The sequence below is a fragment of the Meleagris gallopavo genome, chromosome 3 (assembly GCF_905368555.1).
Source record: "Meleagris gallopavo chromosome 3, MGAL_WU_HG_1.1, whole genome shotgun sequence".
NCBI lineage: Eukaryota > Metazoa > Chordata > Aves > Galliformes > Phasianidae > Meleagris > Meleagris gallopavo.
In genome coordinates, this window is record NC_139406.1 from 92,249,111 (window position 1) to 92,268,066 (window position 18,956).

Sequence of the window (18,956 nt, forward strand, 5' to 3'; positions counted from 1 at the left end):
GACACATTGCTGGAGGGTGGAAGAGTGGGTTGGGTGAATTAGAGCATTCATTTGGGATGGTGGGTAAGGGCATGTATTTGGGAAAACAGAGTGCATCCAAAATTGGACAAAGCATCTTGCTTGCTGACCATATCCACCTGTAACGCTTGTTTCACAGTTATTTTACATTTATCACATGTAATTTGGACCACCAAGTCGCTTAGGAGGCTTAGTTACAGAGCATGATTTGCATGACTGAGCAATCTGCTCAGTGCTGAATGGGCCAGAAAAGCCAACCTGGTCCAAAATAGCTTCCAGCTGAAATGCAGGAGAAAAAGCAACACATGGATACAGGCAGGACTGGAGGCACATGTAAACAGTGCGAGGGCTTTAGTCATAGCAGCAAGTCATGGCTCATCTGCCATCGTTATGCATTGCACCAATTTGGCTTATATAGAGGAGGTTTAAAGAAAGATCACTGGATAGCTTTCTAGGTGGTTTTTTTTGGGGGGGGAAAGGGAGAGAGCTTCTCCCACTGCAGAGTGCAACGTGGGAGACAGCACAAAGGTGCCTGTTAGAAAATGGTAAGGAGTGGGTGATGGAGACTGGTTTCATTGGCTCATTAGGGGTGGGAGTCAGCGCATTAGTGCTAAATGGAATTACCTTCCTTTTCAAAGCCCTTTAAGGACTAAGCAGGTTGTATTTGAAGTGGGAGATGGTTGAACTGTCAAGCATTTTGTACCTTTCTCTATTATGCTCCATGGTGCTTTTGCCCGGAAAAGTCTTTTTTAGGTAGTTCTGACAAGCTCCCTCACCACTGATTCCTGTTGTGCTCTGCCTAAAGGCTTAGGTTGCCCTTGAACTGCCATGCAATGAGATGTGGATGTTAAGTCATTATTATTATTTTTTTGCAACAGATGGCTACTCATTTAAACCAGAATCAAATCTGTTTCTGAAACGTTTGTGCCTTAATACTGTTTCTCTCTATGGATAGCCGTATGGACAAACTTATTGGCAATATTTTGATATAAAGACAGTCTTTAAGTGAAAATGGTCAATATGCATGAAAAGCCACTGTCAGATTCTTAGTTATGAGAATATGAGCTGGAAAACTCCTGAAAGTTAGGACAGTCTAAACAGAAAGTTGGCATGATATTATGTGTCATAATGGTCCTTTGAAACTAAGTCTGTAGGTTGAATACTCTCTAGCTACCTGCCCTGCCAACCAGAAGGATGTACAGAATACATGCAATAAATCTGTGAAAGCAAAATGACACTATTCGTTTCCCATAAGCAAGACAATGCTTTCATTTTTCATGACAAATTGTTCTTATTGCCTTTTTAAATCTGGAAGTAGTGTCAGCCCTTCTCTGGACAGGGAATATCTTACTACTGGGGCCAGTTTTGGTCGTGTTTATATACCAAATGGGCACAGTTGTAAATCCAGAGGCAGTTACAGTTTTACTCCCCAGTCAGTTGTGAATGAGATCAGGATGAAAGCTGACTCCTAGTGTGCTGCTTTGACATCAGTGTCCCAAGTAAAGGGAACTAGCACCAGTAGCTCCCCAGTAATCAGCAATGTGCTTGTGCTGAGTGGGTGAAAACAAGCTTGATCCCACAGGCTCTTCAGATTGCAACTGAGAGAAAGCTGTCACTGTCACCATAACAGCATGCGGCATCTGTGTGATGCACACAAATCACATCATCTACTAAACAGCTGAAATCCCTTCATATTGTTTTCAGAGGCAAATTCCAGCCAACACGCTCCCAAAAGACTCAGAAGACTAATAATGGCTTGGAAATGTGGAATCATAGAATCGTTTGAGTTGGAAGGGACTTTTGAAGTCTACCTCGTCCAGCTCCCCTGCAAAGAACAGGGACACCTACAGCTAGATCAAGTTACCCAGAGCCCCATCCAGCCTGACCTTGAATGTCTCCAGGGAAATCTTTGACTTCAAGATTTCTGGTTCAACCTTAGTTTGAATCAGGAACCATTGCCAGTGCAGAATCTTCAGTGATTGAGCAGTGAAAGATGGGAAGCTTCTCCCTGGTCCTTAGAGGAAAGGAATCACCGCTACAAGCAATAATTAGAAGGAATTGTTTAGGGATGTCTTGTCCAATATTTGCAGAAGTGCTTATGGCTCATGTTTTGGATGAAGCTTTTCCTTAAAAACTGGCCTCTAATGGGCAATAGTGATAAAAGAGGAAGAGGAAGGCAGGAGTTTGTTCTCCATAGGAGCACGTCTGGTAGAAGTCTTATCATAGAAACATAGAATATCGTAAGTTGGAAAGGACCCACAGAGATCACTGAGTCCAACTCCTGGCTCCACACAGGACCACCCAAAATGCAAACTCTATGTTCAAGCACATTGTCCAAATGCTACTTGAGCTCTGGCATCTTGAGGCTATGATCACCACCCTGGGGAGCCTGTTCCATGCCCACCACCCTCCCCATAAAGAACCTTTTGCTAACACCCAACCTGACCTCCCCTGATGCAGATTCATGCCATCCTCTTAGATCTTCTAAACACCTCGTTTCTGCCTGCTGCCAGATATTCCCCTGATGGCTTTCTCTCCAGGGCCAAGTCAGGGAGGATAAGTATTGCCTGTTCTGTAGGGAAAACTGCCGGTCTGGCATTACTCACCAGCACGACACTGATGGAGTAAAACAAACAGCGGGTTGTTTTGGAATAATTTGGTGAAATGCTGTCACCTGGCATGGAACCAAAATACGGCTTAAAACAGGATAAACACAGTCTGGATTCCCCCCTCACTTTCAATTCCTAGTCTGCCATAGTATTATTTTTTTCTCTCTCTTTTTTTTTTTTTAATGTGTGTAAATCTTACACATTTCCCTGCAAGGGGCTGCACGCTACTGCTATGAAGTTAGTCGAGCTGAGGACACAGTAGTGGAAGCAGAACATGATGAGCAATGCATGGATAGGCATTGTAAATCATTTATCGACTTTGAACTGACTGTCCTCTGTGTAGTACAGAGAAGGAACAATCCAGACTACAGAGAAGCAATGAAGGAGGCTCATTTTTAATATCTTTAGACACTGATCATATGTCCATACTCTAAAATAATACTAGTAATCATAGTTGTATTAATAGTATCAAAGCACAGAACAAAGGCTCTATCACTGCCCTTTAATTGCCCCCGCTGCATAGTTGTTATTACTGTTTCTTGTCTTGTTCCAGCAATGCCCAGAGATGACCCAGGAATGTAGTGGTCCATGGACATTCCACAGGGCAGTACAGATAAGACCCTTCTGCTTAGAACCTTGAGCTTGTATGAACATTAACTAAACCATATCACTTTGTTCCAAGGTGACATGGGCCAGATGTATCCTGGACCATCGTATTTTCAATTACAGACGTAACAAGATAACGTTTTACTGCTTACTGCAGTGCATTTGATGATACTATTGCATACTCTGAATGAAGTTCTGCTTCTGCCTTCTCTCAGAAGAAAAGAGAGTGTACCCATAGAGGTATTTGGTTATTATCAGCCTTTTTCATGTGTATGTGTTTGTGAAAAGTGGTTCTGTTTTCTCTTCTGAAATGTAAAATGTGCTTTAAAGGGAAAGACTGAAGCAGAATGAGTCTTACTGTATGCACAAAAGCAAAGATATAAAAAAAAACAGGCACTCTGACTGCCTAGTTAACAAACAGTTAAACAAAAAACTCTCTCCTCTCTCTTTTTCATACCTCCCTGTGTTAATATTGCACAGCAGAGAGAGAGATGCTTGTATTTGCTTGTCCTGATGTAGCTCCAGGAACCCCCGAAGGCATTTACACATATCAAAAATCCAAGCTGAATTAAGCTCTGGAAGAGAGAGGGAGTGTGCTATTATTCTCTTCCATTTACAGGGTTTAAAATAAGCCCCTGAGAAGTTAAGGGCTGTGTTTTCAGTCTGAAGCAGATCGTTTGAGTGGACGTTGAAAAGATTGGCCTATATAATGGAGCTATGCATATACAGTTGACCTACAGGCAAGCTGGCAATAGACCCCATGCACTTTGCTGGTCATCCCCAAGCTCAGCACGCTGGTTCCCAGTCTGTGGGCTTGCAGAGAGATGCTGATATTCAGCAGAGAGTCATTAAGCAGTGGTTTCACTAGTTTTGCAGTGGGAAAAGGGTGGTGAAGGAATAAAATTGTGTATTTTAAAATAATAGTAATGGGCTATTTAGTGAAAATCATAGAATTGAAAAATGGTTTGAGTAGGAAAGGACCTTTAAAGATTATAAGATTGTACCTCCCCTGCCATGGACAGGGGCATCTCACTAGTTTTGGCTTCTCAAGCCCCATGCAACCTGGCCTTGAACACTTCAGGGATGGGGCATCCACAATTTCTCTAGGCCACCTGTTCCAATGCCTCACCACCTCGCCACCCTCATGTCAAAGAGTTTATTCCTTGTGCCTAAGAATCAGAGAATCACTGAAGGGTTTGGGTTGGAAGGGACCTCAAAGATCGAATAATTTCAGCTCCCATGCCATAGGCATGATTGCCAACCACCAGGGCAGGATGCCCAGGTCTGCATTCAACCTGACCTTGAACACCTCCAGAAATGAGGAATGTTTAAGAACAGCTGGCTGGGCAGGAGGAGAATACTCCCATGTATTAATACAGGCATGATCCAGCCCTCCTTGATATCAGGACTTCACATTCTGGACTTGGGAATGCGTTCTGATAGTCAAAACAGCAGCAGCAAGCTAATTGCTCTGCTGATGACTGGCAGGTAGATAATGCGCGCTGTTAACTCCCGTAATTCTCCACCAGACTGAAGGAAATTATCCTGACAGTTCCTATTAACGAGCGGTTATGTGACCACTCCTCTGCCCTGAGAGCTTCGTCAAGGCTGTTTACTAAATGCAGATTGCCATGTTGTATCTTGAGAGCAGACTCAACACCGAGTGAAGAGCTAGCAGTTGTTAATAAATAGTAACACGTTAAGGTATCTCTCTGGGTGATTTTTGTGTACTGCAATTACACAAAATTGCCTCTTAGACTAGCCAAATTACATAAAAGTAGCCCTCTGTTCCACAAATACATTCCCAATAATGGGCACCTATTAGCTTTGACATGAGAAGATGGTAGTTATGATATGAGGGGAGCAAAATAAGGTACTAATCCCCTGAATCTTTCTCACAATGACATGGGCTGAGCTGAGGAAGATGTTGGAAAAGAAGTTGCAAGGAAATTATTTGTTAATGACATCACTGAGGGATTTTCCTGCAGGGATCTCAGAGCCTTCCTCAGAGGTTGGAAGATACTTTGGAGCCTTCTCAGTGCTCCTCTGCTCTGAATTAAATGAACCCTGTAAGGCTGCTGCTAATTCTAACCCACCAAAACATCTCCTTTCAGTGTGATCCCAGTCTTGTCTTCACTAAATCCTTGATACTGCCTGTATTTTGGGGCTCTGCTCTTCCTCTCTCCCATCCCTAACAGAATTTGTATTAGTGTGTATGACACAAGCTGAAATTTCTCCTCTGGTAACACAAGCTTAAATGTCTGTGGGACAGAGCAGACCCACAATAACCAGTGTAAGAAATATATCTTCCAGGAGATGAAAACAGAGCCTTCTATACCTGTAATTTCACCATGGGCCTCACCAGCTGGCATGGACCCCTGCAACTGGATAGCTGGGTGTCCATGCGAATTTCATTGAGCACTGCATGAGCAATGACATTTGAACAGCACGTTCTTGTGCTATGGGATGGGGTATGAACAGGAAAGGGCAAGGCTTTACTCCTTTTGGCTCTGCAGAATCCTCAGAGGTGGATACATGCATCAGCAAAAGCACCATGAGCTGAATTGTATCCAGAGTCTTGTTCTTGCTCAGATGAAGGCTGAAGATGAAGATACTGCATATTACCCTGGAAGAATAGCCTGATTTGCTGCCCTTGGGGACAGGAGCTGGGCTATGAACAGTGGCTGATGGGTGGTAGCTAGAGAACACACTGTAGATCCATCACGTTCAAATCTTGCTCATAGATTTACACCTGTCTTTGTTACCTCTGTGCCACCAAGATAACACAAAAAGCCTGATCCTGAATGAGAAACCTAGAATCTAACCAAATAAGGATAAAAATATTTTCAGGATTTTTTCATGGATGTCAAGGACATCCACCATTCATTCATTCCTCTTAGGTTGTTTTCTTACAGCAGTGACATAAAACACTTTGTTCAGAAAACTGTCACTTTCATGAGTAGTGGTAAAAGCATTATTCTCCAGCAATTTTAACAACTCTTTGATAGCTCTCTGCTTTGAAAAGAGTTGTCCAACCAGCAACAAAATCAACAGAATGTGGCTTTAAAAACTGCTCAAGAATTGTGAAAACCCTTTAGTCTAGTGGCACAAAAATGGTTTCTGAACAGTTCTTGGAGTAAAGCATACCCATTTGGACTATTTCTTTTTTAAAAGAGCCTCACTGCTTATGACTTGTGAGAAAAGGTAGAGGGGCTGGACTTGGTCTTACAGAGAGGAAGATAACCACAGCCCACAGGTATTAAGATTGACAGCTGCAAAAATGATAAAATCAAACTCCTCTCACTTGTGTGTGGTGATATAACAGGATAAGCCATAGCTTGGAAGATTTCATATGGGATGTTAGGCAAACATTTTCACAGGCAGAATAGTATGGTCTTTTAGTATGGACATTGCCATGGCCCGCCTCAACTAAGGCTGGTGATAGTCTTGCTCCAAGCCACAAGTTGTGTTAGAAGCCTCCAGATGTCCCTTGCAATCAGTACTTCTACAGTTCTCTATTTTCATGAATCTTTAATTTCAAATATGCTAGAAGTCAGGCTCAAGGCAACCATTCTGAATTGCAAACACATCCATAAAAGCAAAGCGTAGCACCTTAAGTTCCAAATGTCTGCATTTAAACTGGGAGAAAAATAAATGATTTAATCAGTGACTTTATTAGTAGGCTGTCATACCTATAGAGAGTTTGTTCAGCCCTTCTCAGTATCAAAGATGGGGAAAGCAAAAAGAACAACTTGCTTGTGAGTCTCAGGCAAATTGCATGGCATTAAGAAATACCATTTTTGACTTTGTTCTAATGGGAGCCTGTTTGACCCTGGAGCCAGAGCAGAGTAATGGAACAAGCACAGCTCAAATGCAGTCACTTTTCACAGTGCTGTGCAGAAACTAAGGGGAGGAAAGAAAGACATGCAGAGAATGCAGAGGGAAGAGAGCCAGAGAGGAGTGTTAAGAGTGAAAAGAAAAGGCAGGGAAGTAGTCATGGAAAAATGTTCAAATTAAGGGAGAAAGGAAGAAAAAGTAGGAGAGAAAAAAAGGACTGAGAAAGGAAGAGGAGGAAATAGAAAAGAAGAAGGAAACAAAGCAAAATTGTGAAGGAGTGTCCTTCTGCCCTGTTAGGCAGAGCGATGCAGTGGCAGGACAGCAAACACCCCCAGGCAGTGGCACTCGTTATTTCCATCCTAGCTGATGTCATTGATTGCTTTTCTCCTCCTTTGTCATGCTTGCTGACAGAGTCGTGGGACTTGAGACTCTGTTCCTACTCAGCCCAGGCAAAGGTTTCTTTCCCAGTTCCATAGGAAAACAGTCTCGTCTGCATTTTGAGATGCTTCCAAATGCTTTGCATCAGCAGACATGGAGAGGTGAAAGAGGCAGGGCTGGGCCATTTGGGACCATCTTCTGTCCAAACAGGTGGACCCCCTGAGTCTGTCCTTTGCAAGCAATGACTTTATTCCTCAGCTGGGATGCTGGGAAACTCCTGTAAGACTTTCTTTCTCACTTTAAGGCCAACTTGGTGTCGTTCTGTTGGTATTACTATTTCTTTTTAAACCAATCTTTCTTTTTCCTCCCTTCTTCCTCCAAGGAAATTTTCCTTGCCAGCCTCAGATCCCACAGCATCCAACCACCTTCTGTCAGGGGGTTTAATTAATCAGAAGAAATAAAACAAATGATGCTTCATTTGCCAAAGGGAAGAAGTGTAGGAGGTGGAAAGGAAGACGAAGAGGACAGAGAAAGCTTAAAAATGAAAAAAGAAAGCAGAATCCTAAGATATAAAGGCCTAAACCTTTAGGATGTTTTATTCCCAAAGAAGTAATTCTTTCTACAGGCAGTGTTTTTTTTATAGTTATCCACTCTCGCAATATCAACAGAGCTGGATGGATGGAGGGGTCAGAGAGGATGTGGAAATGAGGGGAATTAAGGTTATTGTGTTTTGAGTGCTGGGATAAACTCTACTCATCCATTAAAATCCAAACTCAAATTCTCATGTTGCTCTCAGATGGCATGAGTTGCATGTCTTGATTTATTTATTTTTTTTGCTTTAATGGAGCTCCTCCCCGACTTTTATCCAGTTACCCATGAAAAGTCAGTGAGACAAGACCTACTTAAATCAAATGTCACAATCGATGCTCATCCCAGGCCACCGTTTGTGTGATGTGAACTCATATTGCCGAAAGCGAGGAGCAGGGAGAGAAAAGAGGGTTGAGACTGGAATGAGAGAACACAAACCAGGCCACTTCTGAGGAGCTTGTGCTCCCCAGTTTATCACAACCATGTCTGAGGTGGGGTAACTTGGGTTCTGCAGGGAGCAAGCAGAGTTGGCAAAGGAAGAAGCTGTGATTTTGTGCCAGAGATTGCAACTCTTTTCCATATCCTGACTACTTTTGTTCACAGAAGATTCTCCTCCATATACCAATTCATAATGAGCAGGATATAATATTTCAGCACTCAGAGCACACAGAACATGTCCAATTTCAACTTTTTTAAATGAGAGACAATTTGAAAGTTTAATGTTTCCCCTGAAATTTCTTACTTTGTGTTTACCTACTTCCCCCCCCAAAACAGCTTCTAACCTTCCACAAATATTTGGCAGGAGTAAATTCTCACAGTGTGAATAGTGTCACATGAGTCAGTGTTAAAAATCTCAGTGATCCAAGTCTTCATAGAGGTTAAGAGGAAGAATCAGTGTGTGAACTGAAAGACTTTTCTGGAACTATTTCAGGGAGCTCTAGGTGGGGGAAGATGCAGAACCTTGCTGGATGGATTGACGAGGCTCAATTGCCATGTTGTTCCATGTTTATACACAATTGCTCATAGTTCAAAGGATTGAGACATTGCCTGAAATCCAGTCCCACTGTTTCAGCAATCTGAATTAGCTTCAGCATCCAGAACATTGGTATGTATGGATTCACATAGGATGTATGGTGTTAGATTCAGAGAATCCCAAGCCTCTTATTTCATCAAGGAAACTCAATGAAGCCGTACAGTCATGTTAAGGTACTTACATGTCAGAGCTAATAGGATGAGCAGGAAGGAAACGTTGCAGAGTTAGCACCACACTGCAATTCAGTTTGGCTTTCAGTATGCAACGGATCTGTATCCAGTCAGCTCTGAATAAAAATCCCACAAGCTGCCTTTACTCCTTTGGGTGTATAAACCCAGTTGGGTATTCAAGCCTTTGAATTCATCGCTACATTTTGTCTTAGATCCCTTAAGTCTTGTGCCAGCCTTCCCAATAGCCCTTGAGGGGTTCACAGCAGCTCTATGCTGAAAGTTTTGTTCCTCGTTAATTCCCCCCTTGAGATACAAAATGTGAGAGGTGCTTTTGGTTGAAATATGCAAGTAAGGAAGATCTAACCAAGCCCTTCAAACTGCCAGGATAGTTCAACTCAGATAAAAATATACTGGGGAAGTTCATCTCTTCTTCGTAGAGCTTCAGTCAACAGACATATTTGCTTTGCCCATGTGTTGAGTTGGCCAGACTCCATATAAGCACAGCACCGAGCCTTGCCTAATATATTTTGCTTTGCAGAAGGCTCAGTAGCCTGGAACAGAGCTGCAGTAACCTCTGCTTCATGATGTCCTGCTGATTGGAGGTTCAGGTTGAGCAGCCTCATGCCTGCCAACAAAATAGTCTGGACAAGTCCTCAGAGGACTGCCTGTTCCATTCCCAAATTCATGCGTAATTGATTTTTCTTTTTTTAATTTTTTTTTTTTTTTTCTACCTTAAGCCCTTGCTATGTCAGAAACCATCTCACTTCCATAGCTGCAGCAATAGGTGTTGGTACTGCGCCAATCTAATGACAACCTTGACTGTGTGCTCCCACACCTTTGTGTACTGCTTAATCATTTTAAATAGAGGGGCTCTGGTACATCTGCTGCATGGTGGGGTCCCTGCTTCTCTGACCTCTCGCCAGCAGAGATCACTGATGTGAAAATGAGAAACGTGCTGAATAAAAAGCCTGCAGCAGAGGAAACCAAATGGGAAAGAAATCCTAAGAATAGGGGGAGTTTAGTGATGTTAGTTTCTGGCATATACTAGCTGGTTATGGAGTCAGTCCCAGGGAATGCAGAGAACTAGATTAGGAGTAGTTACAACACCTGTGTTTGTTCTTGGTGTTGCAAGGTGTGGTGAGTGGCAGATCTCTCGCGTTGAGACAGCAAAGGAGAACCATTGCATGCCAGCATTTTCCGTAAGAATCCCTGCATATGAAGAAATGCCTTGTCAAGTAGCATAAGAGCAGTGAAGTGATGTATGGTATGACTAGATGCTGCTCCTTGGGGAGGATATACATCTTATTTTTCCTTTGCTTGCTTCAGCTCCTCCCTTGCCAGATGGATGTTTGTAGTCGGTGGAAGATTTTCACCTTCTTTTCATCCTCCAAGCTTCAGCAACAGCCATTCCCAGAAGAGCTCATTTGTAATCGTTCTAGTGTAGGCAGAGCTTTCTGCTGTTTCCTCATTAATTATCTTTGAAGTTCCACACTGGATGTGAAGGGTCTGATCTCCTCTTGCAAACCTGCAACTTTTACACATCTCACTATGAATATCAGATTTTTAAACCCAAACTTAACACTGGTGTGTGTGGGAGCAGAGTGAAGTCCAAAGAAAGACAGGGTCAACCTGAAGTAACTCATGGGCCTCTCTCCTCTTTATTTGTATGTGTAGTTTGATGTGAAGGTCAGTTGAGTTGATGTACAATCAGACAATTAGGAGAAAAGTCCTTGCCATGAAATCGAGCTGGTAGCGTTTGCTGAGCATCTCCATCGTCTTTTTTTTTTTTTTAATGTGTTACTTTCTCTCTTTCAGAACATGGAAAAGGTGCTGGTCCCTTCTGTCACGTTAATTGTAGGCTGTGGAGTATCTTCGCTGACACTTTTGCTGTTGATTATCATTTATGTCTCTGTTTGGAGGTATGGCTTTCATTCTTTTCTCTTCTTACTGGGGAAAGTAACTGTCTCTTGATCTGCATGGATCCTGGAGGTTTTGCTGTCCCATTTTGGGTGTCTGTTGCCCGAGGAGGAACTACTTTGTAATGAGTGGGTCTTGTAAAAAGTCATCATGGTGGCTTAGTTGGCATTACTCTTTCCTTTTAGTGCCAGAGAAATTAGTACAGTGAAATTAGTACTATGACCTCATGTAGTCTCATTGTTCTGTTTTCAAAAGCTGTGTGTGCTGTTTTCTATGCCTTTATATAGCCCAGGAAACCTTGTTTGCAGAGAGGTGGACGTGCACTGCCTCCTGGCAGGCAAGTTGCTTCAAGGTATTCTGGGCTGGGTCTTTGATAACATCAAAACATCCTTGATCCATTATGAAAACATCTGGCCCGAAGTAGTAACAGTACTTTTCAGGAGCTTAAGGATGTTACATCTCGTGGGCTAAACAATTCTCTAATCCCTTAGCTCTGTTCTGCCTTTGGCTTCAGATGCATATGAGATTCCTTGGTACATCCCATTTCAAAGAGCTCCTGTACACCTATGTGGAGATCAGATACAACCTTAAATTGCCCCTTTGTGGAGGTTGGAGTGATTTTATAGGAGAGTTGTATTAAAGGTCCACATTGGCCCACATCCCTGTAAAATACATGTTGGTGGACTGCTGCAAGTCTGAAATGCAAGATGTGCATGGGATTCACAGCATTCCACAAGATCTGAGTTTACACTATGGAGACCCATGCCTTTCCTAAACTTGTGGCAGACATGCTGAGAGCTTCATGACTCTTGATAAACAAAAGAGGAAAATCAGAACCAGGTGAATGACCATGAAATTAAAAAGGAATGGCTACAAAGAATGTGCTATTCATGACCCTTTGTGAGAAGAGATCAGTGCAGGACTCTCACTTTGTCAAATGACTCTTCTTAGTAGGAAGGAAAAGGTAAATTCATTTTAGATTTGTGAATTGAGATAATGCTTTCTACCCTTTATTAGAGGAAAGAGACAAGAGAGTTAAAAATGAGCAAAAAGAAAATGCACCTTTTATTGATACTGTGACAGTGCATAGTGGCTAGTTAATTATGGTGAGTGCTCTGAGTTGAAGACTGATCATAATAACGTTTATCTAGAACTCAGGTTTTTCCGTGCCTGGGGTATCATTGGATCTGCTCAAGTCCTTGTCCTCTCCTGCTTTTCCTCAGGCTGGGCAGCACTGGGCAGCGCTGGTAGGTGACTTACTGGTGTCACTGGTGTCAGGATCAAGTGGAAAGTTAGGAGAGAGGAGTGAAGAGCAAGTGTTGGAGTCTCACCCTCTCTTTCCTATCAGAAATAAGTTCAGGATCTGAAACTTAAGTTCAGACATGAGGTTGAATCAGTTTGGAGCATGACGGAGTCATTTGGAGTAATGCAATATGTTTTCTTCCAGGAGCATGCCCCTCGATATTTACTGTCATTGAGGACAGTAAAGTTAATTGTCTGCCCTGTTTAAAATCTACCCTTTTTAATTTCTAATTGCAGCCTTTGTGTTACTATGCCTATGCCCAAAATGATCAAGTTTAGTATGAATGGGGGGACATGTCTATGGAAGGCTTGAATGGGCATTTCTGATTTAGCAAGGGATGGACATGCATTTCCAAGTGATCCTGAGACCAGATATATCTTGATTAAAGGGCTCTCTATCCTAAGTCTCTTTGTGTAAATATTTGTAAAGCATGATCAAGTGATCTCTAGAATTTCTCTTTGGTGCGCTGAGTTTGTTTCATTTCTTATCTGTAGATCATGTTTTCATGTTTTCTGAATTTCACAGCATTCCCGTGGCTGAGCCCTGAGCACTCTGTGTGTCCTTTTTATTTTAGGCATAGCTGCTGGACATGAATGTGCTTTTCTAATAATGGTCTCAGGAACATCATATTCAACATTATCTCCTGGCTTCCACTTCGTTTTGTCCCTGGATGTTATACAGTTTATCAGACAGCAGCTGGAGGAATGCTCACAAGGGGATCAGCAGTATTATTCCAGCTGTTGTTGCTAAAATACAGGAGCCATATCAAAGTAAATTATTTTCTGAGCCAGGGAGAATCTCCATGTGCCCTATCTTCTTGGTCTTCTGTAGAGCACACCCACCAGAGCTCAGCTGTTTTGGGGAGCTTTGGCTGTGAAATTTCTCATTCAGACCTCTGGACAAAGCCATCTGGAGCATGTACACATAGACTCAGCTTGAGTATGATCCTCTTCTGATGAATAGGCTCACTGAGGCTGACAATCTGGAAACCTTCCCAGAATTTTGCCCAACTAGGATTTGTTTATACATGGGAAGCAGAAAGATAGAAAGACAAAAAAAATAAAAAGGGGAAAGGAACATGGTGAAGAACAAGAGGCAGTGTAAAAAGGAGGTGATCCCAACTTTGGGCTGCATATCAAAGAGGAAATGGTTTTATTCCATTCAAAACCTCCAATAATGGTTGTTTCTTAGCGGCACCTACTCAGCCATCAGCATGACCAGCATGAGTTTCTTGATGCAAGTGATCGCTTCAGAGGCAGCCAACTTGGCACAGTCTCACTTCATGCTGGACATTGTTTCCATTTGATGGCTGTTGGTGGCCTGTTGGTGGACTCGCTCCAGTTCCCAGTAGACAGATGGCTGCAAAAACTCTGCTACAGATGGTTCATCTCTGGCCTTATTAGCAGCCTCAGCAGAGAGGTCAGTGACACATTGGGCCGTAGAAGTGGAGTGCCCTTGTTACCTCTGGTTATGGTTGTCCTAGGTCACAACTGGAAACCATGTGTGTGGGCCATGTTTTCCACCACCTGTATGGAAAACAGAGGTATTCAGAAAATAAATAATAAGAAAAAGACCTTCTCGCTTGAAAGCTGACTTGAAAAATGAAAAAATGGGGAGAAACAGAATTGCTCATGGTTCAGAACAGATTGAATGACTTAGAGCTGTACTTCTTTTCGCTTTGGTCTGTGCCACTCCTTGACAGGATGGTATTTCAGAAGCAGCCTAATGCGTTTTCCATCCCTGAACCCAACTGCAGCCTCCGGAATCAGACCTTTCCATAGCATGGAGATCAATGCTTGCTATCAAATAGCTCTTCCACCAGCCTGTCAGCATGTAGGGCACGGCAGCAGCTGAATGAATGCTGTATCGCTGAGAGATATCGGTGTAAGCTTTTTTCATTCCCTCTCCATAGAGGCTGAAGATTGATTTAGTGGTTGTCATCAAGCTCTCAAGTGGCTTTTAATGCTTGCTTTAAACCCAAGAGCTCTGCTTTATGCTGGGGAGGCTGAGGCACACTGTGGTCCTGGTGGAAGGCAGCGGGAATGAGTAAGATTGTGTGGAGAAGGATGTGTATGAGCACCACGAGAAAGCAAAGTTGGCTCAGTGTTTGCAGAGAAGAAGGGAGCGGAATGGATACAGAGAGACAAACTGCAGGGTTTTCCTACATTCTCCATCTGTCTTGGGCTTCCCCGCATACCAGAAGACCCAGGCCAGAGCAGAAGCTTCCTACATTTGCAGTGAGAGGTTTTCCAAGCTTTGGTGTCTATGTGCAGTGTGCTTTGATAAATAAGGCAGTCCATGTTGCAGCTAAGGGATAGTGAGAAAGCACTCCGCAGATCTCTCATCTGGCTAAGCATCAAGGCCTGCGTGTTTTCCATCTCTGCTATGAGTTCCTGTCTTCTTTTGCCAAATGTCCTGGATAGTAATGCTAATTTCTTTCCGTGGAATATCCCTGAGCTGGAGGTGATGCAGGAAAAAAAAAAGCAACGGTCACAGCTTGTAAATGTTCAGTAGTGAGGTCAGGCTGACAAAGAGGAGTATGGAAGCATTAGGAAAGCTGGTTCTCAACTCTATTTGAAACTGATAAAAGACATGAAAGGCATGAGGAAGGGTTTCTGTTGGTACGACAGCACTAAAGGATGATCCAAGGAAATGCTGAATTGGAAATGTGTTCTGATGGAGAAGGACATGGAGAAAATCAGGGTAATTAATCACTGCCTTCTTCATCTTGGTCTGCTGCCAACATTTGCTTCTATGAACCCAGGTCCCAAAATCTTGGAGCAGAAACTGAGGAAAAAAGTCACTATGCATCACCAAGTAGGAGAAAACCGAGAACTATGTAAAATGGATATTTTCATGCCCATGGCTCCAAATGGGATGATTAGAGTGTGTTGAGATGGAGCTTGCTGTACAGTGGTGCCAGTGTCTATCATTTGGATAGGTTCAAGGTGGTCTGAAGAAGTGTTATACTCATCTTTAAAAAGGGCAAGGAGTTGGATCTGCAGAACTACTTGCTGTTCAGTCTGTTCACAGACTCTGGAAAGATTAAAGAGCGAATAGTTAAAAAGACTTTCTCCAAGCAAAATGATGGACAAGAGAGTGATTGGGAATAGACAGCACATATTTTTCAGGGACAGATTGTACCTGACTGACCTGCTTTACTTCTGTGATGGGATGACTGGTAGCTTGGATAGTGAAGAGAAGTGGGCATTGTTTATTTTGTCATTACCGAGGCCTTTGACACAGGTATCTTAGTAAATAAACTAGTGAATTTTGGATTGGATTAATCTGCTAAAGCAGATTAAAAACTGGCTGAAGTTCATGCAGGCTCTGGGTAATGGCTAAAGATTTGAAGCATAACCAGCAGCTGGTTACTAGCAGTATCTTTCAGTGATTGGTACCAGGACCAATATCATTTAATATCTTCATTAACAGCCTGGATGATGGGGAAAAAGGCACTCTTGGCAAGTTCTTGGATGACTATACTAACATGGAAAGAGTGATTCATATGCTGCAGAGCAGCAATGACAAGCTTCAACAAATTGGAGATATAAGCTGGAGAAATCTTACACCAAAGACAAATGAGCACTTCTGCACCTGCAACTGAACAGCTACATGCAGCAGGAAAGCTGGAAGCTGGCTGGCTTGGTAATATCTCCAAAGAAGCCTCAGGGGATCCAGTTGGTGACAATTTATACATAACTCAGCAATGCAACTGTTCAACAATGCAGGACTGCATTAATAGTAATATAACCAACAGGTTAAGTGAAATTGTTATTCCCCTCTGCTTGACTCTCTCTAAGGCCAGATCGGAATAGCATTTCCATAATACCCCACAATACAGGAGAGAGATCAACAAACTTAACAGAGTCCAGTTTAAGGAGCAAGAGAATAATGCTCAAGAAGAGGCATAGGGAACAAGGAAAGCTTGGCTAGATTGAAGAGAAGAAGTCTGTTAAGGAGGAGTCATGGAGAAAGTGGAGTCATAAAACTCACAGATGGATACAGTGAAGAATTTAGAGGCAAAGACCACCAATTCCATCATGAAAAATTCCAACTGGTTGAAGAAAAAATGACTCTTCACCATGAGTGGTTAAAAACTGAAACAAATCATGCAGAAGAGGTTATGGCACTTCCCACTCTTAAACGTTTTTGAAGTTTGATTGGACAAGGCCCTGAAAAACATGACAGGACTTGGAAATCAGCTCTGCTTTGAGCAGAGGATTGAATTGGCAAGTCCAGAGAGCTTTTTTTCCAAGCTAAATTATTCTGATATTCTGATTCTACAAGGTGCCAACTCACACTTCATTTTTTTGAAGGTTCAGGGATCTGGGGAACAGGAGCTTCTGGTAGATAACAGCAAGCATGGAAAAAGAAAAGACTTTTCAGGGGGGAAAAAATGTGAAAACAGCTGTTTATTGACCCCTTACTTTGACATGCAGACTACATTTACACTCAACTCATTTTTTACTTTTTCTTTTTTTACGAGAGGAAATTTCCTAAATGAGCATTAATACCATTTTCCTACACAGACTTAGCACATCCCATTCTTACCAGCACATTGTCCAAATCTCTCTTTCTATCCCCTAGAAGCTGCTGACTATAGATTTGATACATATTTTACTTCACATGATCAAAGCATCGGAAGATTGATGACTTGATACCCTACAAATGGAGTAAGATTCAGATGACCCTTATTATTGTATTTGAAACAAGTAAAACAGTAAAATCTGGGATCAAACTGGCCAAGGAATAACTCCAGACTTGTTTTATTTCCAGCAAATCCAGTTTCTAGCTGAGCTGGAAACCTAAATTTTGAAGTGTGTTATGGGGTTAGAGTGTGTTTCATGAAAGAACTACTTATAAACCAGTTTACTAGCAAAGCTGATGTAAAGTGAGTCTGCTTTTCATCAGTGACTGTTTTTTTGTATCCAGAAAAGCATATTCTCAACATTCGTATTTATCTAGAGGGAGAACTAGCAGGGAAGTTAAGATCCAAGTTTCACAGCCTCCAATAGATCTAAAGCACAGATTCTTTCTTGGCTCAATACAGATATGCAGTAAATTCATCTTGTCCTACCAGTCAGAAATGCAGACTCTTCAGCCAGAGTGTGACTGACACACTCTTGCTAAAATTAATTAATGAAATTAAATTCTTTGTATAAATAGTTGATGTACTGAAATATACAAAATAATCCTGCATTACCTCCAAGGATGAGCTGTCTGGTTAATAGATCTGTTTCTAATTTTTATAGACATCAGTTTCTACTCTTTACTCATCTGGTATTCAGGCAGGGCACTTGCTGCATCACTGAGATTACTCATATGTGTGAGGGTTGGTATGGTCAGGTCCTGAGTCAATCCTTGAAGACTTGCACTTTTGCAATTCCCTTTTAATTTTATTAGGTGCATAAAAGCACTTTCAAAGAAATTTTCCTCTGTAGCCAGTCGTTTGAATTAATTGTGCACATACTTCAGCAGCAAGTTGGTGCTGTACAGCACGTTACAAATGAGAAATGACAAGTGGCTTGCTCCTGCAAGGTGCTGAAGGCAACAATTTCCTAACTTGGATTCCTGATGTCCCGGACCCACGGTTACAGCTACATATTTGGCCTAGTTTTGAGAAGTGTTAAACCTCTCCATCTGGAAAAACAAACAAACAAACAACAACAACAAAAACACAATTTCTTTTCACTTCTGGATGTGTTGTTAGGTCAAACAAAGGGGAATGCTGAACCACAAGCACTTTGTTGTGAAGATGCATGCGTTCGTAACCTGCTTTCATCGCCAGCATGCTTGTGGCTCTTCTTATTTGGGAATTTTTCCATGTGTTGCGTGTATGTTTTCTTCTAAGCTCCTTTCCAACTCCTCTACCAAGTGAGCAGAGCTGAAGGGGACCTACAGCACTCAATACTATTTTAGAAAAGGTTCAGAGTAGGGAGCAAGCTAGCCCTTGATTTGTTGGCTCATGCTCATAACTCCAACATTGATGGGGAGGATTGAGAGGTCTGTGCACCACGCCCAAGCTCTCCTCCTTTTCCCCCTTGTACTTGTCTGTTTAACACACGAGATCTGAAGAAAGTGGGCCGTCTCTTACCATGAGATTGTGTAGAGCCCAGTGGCTTCATGCAAGGTGTAACAGGGTGGATTTCCTTCCCCTCTTCTCTTTCTGCAGGTATATCCGCTCAGAGCGCTCGGTCATTCTTATCAACTTCTGCCTGTCCATCATCTCCTCCAATGCTCTCATCCTGATCGGACAGACCCAGACCCGGAATAAGGTAGGAGATATGTTGGACCTTGTTTTTTAGTTTGCTTAGCTCCTGATTTAGCATTGAAACAATCCGCTCAGGCAGCGCTTCCTCTTTTTTCTTCCATCTGTTAATTAGCGACGTGTCAAAGACATGACTAAATGGCAGATTTCAATTTTCTCTCTCACTCGCTCTTTGATAATTTGTCAGCATCCTCAGGGCTTTGATTAAAACCAATGTGATATTTTT

General features: G+C 42.4%; 1 protein-coding gene across 1 annotated transcript in view; it reads left to right on the forward strand.

The window, feature by feature from the left end:
* ADGRB1 (adhesion G protein-coupled receptor B1) overlaps window positions 1-18,956 on the forward strand; it is a 276,533-nt gene that overhangs the window by 197,808 nt on the left and 59,769 nt on the right. Inside the window, exons 19-20 of the mRNA XM_085221766.1 lie at window positions 11,055-11,158; window positions 18,635-18,737. Of these exons, the coding sequence (XP_085077892.1) occupies window positions 11,055-11,158; window positions 18,635-18,737 (207 nt within the window). The remainder of the gene's footprint in view (window positions 1-11,054; window positions 11,159-18,634; window positions 18,738-18,956) is intronic.